Source organism: Ixodes scapularis, unplaced genomic scaffold, assembly GCF_016920785.2.
Source record: "Ixodes scapularis isolate PalLabHiFi unplaced genomic scaffold, ASM1692078v2 PGA_scaffold3__209_contigs__length_174095766, whole genome shotgun sequence".
In the NCBI taxonomy this organism is placed as follows: domain Eukaryota; kingdom Metazoa; phylum Arthropoda; class Arachnida; order Ixodida; family Ixodidae; genus Ixodes; species Ixodes scapularis.
This window is the reverse complement of record NW_024609868.1, coordinates 135,892,307-135,895,540: the sequence shown is the minus strand read 5'-3', so window position 1 is coordinate 135,895,540 and position 3,234 is coordinate 135,892,307. Positions and strand designations below refer to the sequence as shown.

General features: G+C 40.6%; 1 protein-coding gene across 1 annotated transcript; it reads right to left on the bottom strand.

Moving 5' to 3' along the window:
• Positions 1-548: 548 nt before the first annotated feature.
• LOC8043105 (tachykinin-like peptides receptor 99D) lies at positions 549-1,058 on the bottom strand. The gene has a single exon (XM_002416027.3). It carries the CDS (start codon positions 1,056-1,058, stop codon positions 549-551), a length of 510 nt encoding a protein of 169 aa, XP_002416072.3.
• Between the last annotated feature and the right edge of the window lie 2,176 nt (positions 1,059-3,234).

Sequence of the window (3,234 nt, the reverse complement as noted above, 5' to 3'; positions counted from 1 at the left end):
TTGACGGAAACTAACTGATCTCTGTCTGTTAAAAACGAAGCTGTCCATCTGATGACTGAAGGATGGATATGGTGGACAGAAAGTTTATGAAGTAGTCGTTGTTGCGGAACGGTATCGAAAGTTTTCGCGAAGTTAATAAAAATAACGTCGGTTTCTGCTGAGCAATGATTATTAAAGTGAAGGTCGGCGGTAAATTCAAATAGTTGGCGGATACGTGAATGACGTTTCTTAAAACGATGCTGGTTGGGGAAAAAATCTAACATGGTCTAGTTTATGTAATAGTAGTTTTTCCTTTCCAGCACTAATATTCAAAAGACAATTGAAGAAACCGAACGGTATGTAAGCATGCTGCCTTCGAGTGCGATGTATATAAATATCCAATTGTAATCTAAACATAAATAAATTTAATTTTGTGCCGCAACACGAGAAACACTTTGCGAAAGAGGTTCGCTCATTAGGCAAACCACATTTCTCTGATATCACCGTTCCTTCTGCAAAAGCGGCATGCACTGATCCAGATCTGAGAACTACGAAATCAATCGTGCAGATTACCTGTCGATGCTCATGGCTGCCATTGTGAAGGCGGAGGAAGCCACCGTCAAGTTGGCCACAAAGTTGCTGAACACGCAGTAGTACTCGCCGAAGGCCCAATGGCTCTCCAGCATGTACACCAAGTTGAACACGGCATTGAACGTCGACGTCATGAGGTCCGCCACGGAGAGGTTCACGAGAAAGTAGTTGGTCACACTGCGCATGCGGCGATGTGCCAACACAATCCACATGACGGTCGCGTTGCCCAGCACCGCGATGAGCACCATTCCTCCGAACAGAAACGCGTAGACGAGCTGGACCCAGCAGGGGAGCACAAACTGTCGATCCGCCGTCACGTTCACCACGTCACTCGTTGGGAACGGGGTGTGGTTCGAATGTCCCATGAGGTCCGGGTAGTGATTGCCCGTGGTTTCCTCACTGGCGTTCCATTCCGGTGTGTGTGTGGTATAATTCCGGAAGGGATCCAGCCAGTCCACCGTAAATCCCTGGGTAACGTTGGGCGGCATTCTGTGTCGAGGGAGACGAGTGTAGTGGAGCAGCCCAGTGGTAATGGGGTAGCCAGGAGGCTCGTCAGGCTGTGAAAGGGAAGATCACTAACTGAGTTTGCCGTTGTACGTTGCATTACTCGAAGGACCAGGAGGATATAGTCTTGTTTGTGACTTTGAGTGGATAATCTGGCGTGTGCAGTATAGTTGAAAGGCTACATGTAGTGGTTGTTTTAGGTTCCACTAAATCAGGTCGATAAGATGTTGAAGTTGTGTCCGTCGCTACGCCTTTTGTATTGTAACAAACACAATATACGATTCGTTTTGAAGTTCTAAACTGCATCTTTCAAAAGCACACAAAGTCCTTCTTTAGGTTGGAGCATCTTGGCAAAACTCATTGGTGCTATTTTACATTGGGAGCGCAATATTTCCCCGTATACTTGCAAAAACACAATTCTACATTCATGATTTGGACACTCTCACTACAAACAATATGACCTGGCCTGCATCCTACCCCACTATAGCCATCACTACGCATATGCACGCGGATATTACTTTGTATAATGCGAATAATGGAATGAGGTCCGACAAAAATGAACTAATAATGGACACTCCAGTATTTATATGCATTAGGTAATGAGGGCAATTAATGATTAAATTTAATTATTTAGGGATCTAAGTGTACCAAACCGAAGTCATGGCATTGACCCATTTCCATAGAAAGCTGGAAAAATTGTGCACTGCCACAAGATGTATTAAGTGTGTACATAAAAATATTTTATATATAGGTAGAATAGGACGTGCGCGTTAACGGAGTCACTGATGTAATCAATGTAATGAAATTAAAATTGATGTAAATAAGGAAGAAACAAAATGTGAGCTATTTTTTGCAACCAATGTTCGTTAATTTGAAATAAATGTACTATTGTTAGTGTTCTTTATAATGCAACTCATAATTTGTAGATTCCAGCACCTAATATTTCAAAAATAAATACACTAGGTAAACATTTCATCTTCACGTTGAAAGTCTAATATAAGAGAAAAAATCCATTTGCACCAACAAGCATAACCACGTTCAGCATACAGCCAAAAATATACTTTTTGAGTGTTTAAGACACTTAGATAAGAACTTCATCGATCAAGCACGCAGTTATAATGCTCTTAAGTTCTAGGTCAGGCTGTTGGAGTCCTGTTTCTGTTCAGAAGTCATAAACCTCTTTCGGGACCTCGTAAATATCAAGAGCACACAAAGGCCCGACTGCAACAAGCTAAGGAGCGTTAATAAACACTCTTATGTCACTCACAAAGAGATTTTGTTCATGAGTTGTAGCAGAATCAACGGGAAATAAGGTTGTTTCTGCGCGATGGGAAAGTTTTGACGCGTGACGTGGTCCAAGACTAAGTTTCTAATATTATCCTAGACATATTTGTCATGCCGAGCCTTTATTCCCAACAAGGCATATATTATAAAAGTTATTATCAAGTGACAGTACTAAAGTCTACCGTTTAAGAAAGTCGGCAACACTTGTAGTAACAGAAAAACGCCCAAAATCTTTTTTTCTAGTCGTACTTCTGCTAAAAAAAATATGTCAACGCCTTTAAAAATTTGTAATGACATTTAACATTGCGAGAGGCGGAAAACAGAATAGTTTAAAGATAAAAATATCTTGATTGATTACACTCCGATATGAGTAGCATATACAGTAAGTGACATAATTTTCGCGAAGACTTAATTTTTGTGAATTTCGCAAATCACCTACAATTCGCTATAAAGTGGCCCCGCAAACAATTCCCGTGAAATGTAAATGGATTGGAATCTATATTGAGATCTCACCGCGCCGAGAAAATTAGAACCCGCGAATTATTCCAACACTTAAGCTTTGACCTAAATGGCTGAATATTGAGCAAGCGAAAAATAGGTCCGTTACGATACTTGTTATCACAAACGTTTATAAAGATAAATAAACGCGCCTCAAAAATCAACGTCAGTAATACATTGAGGAGTTTTAATTCCGAAAATAATCGCATGAAAAAATGTTTAAGGAGGTTCTCAGTAGTTGTGAAAAGTCTAGTGCTCACGGATACTGCCTAATGCCACACGCCTCGCCAAAGTGTATCACTCTCTGGCCTCTGAGTAAGCCATACATATCAATTTATTCTTTTTTATAGGCAAGTGCGTTTTTTTATTAAATGTTTA

Bases quoted from the DNA above. Each gene is read 5' to 3' on its own strand.
- LOC8043105 (XM_002416027.3), bottom strand. From the start codon at position 1,058: ATGCCGCCCAACGTTACCCAGGGATTTACGGTGGACTGGCTGGATCCC.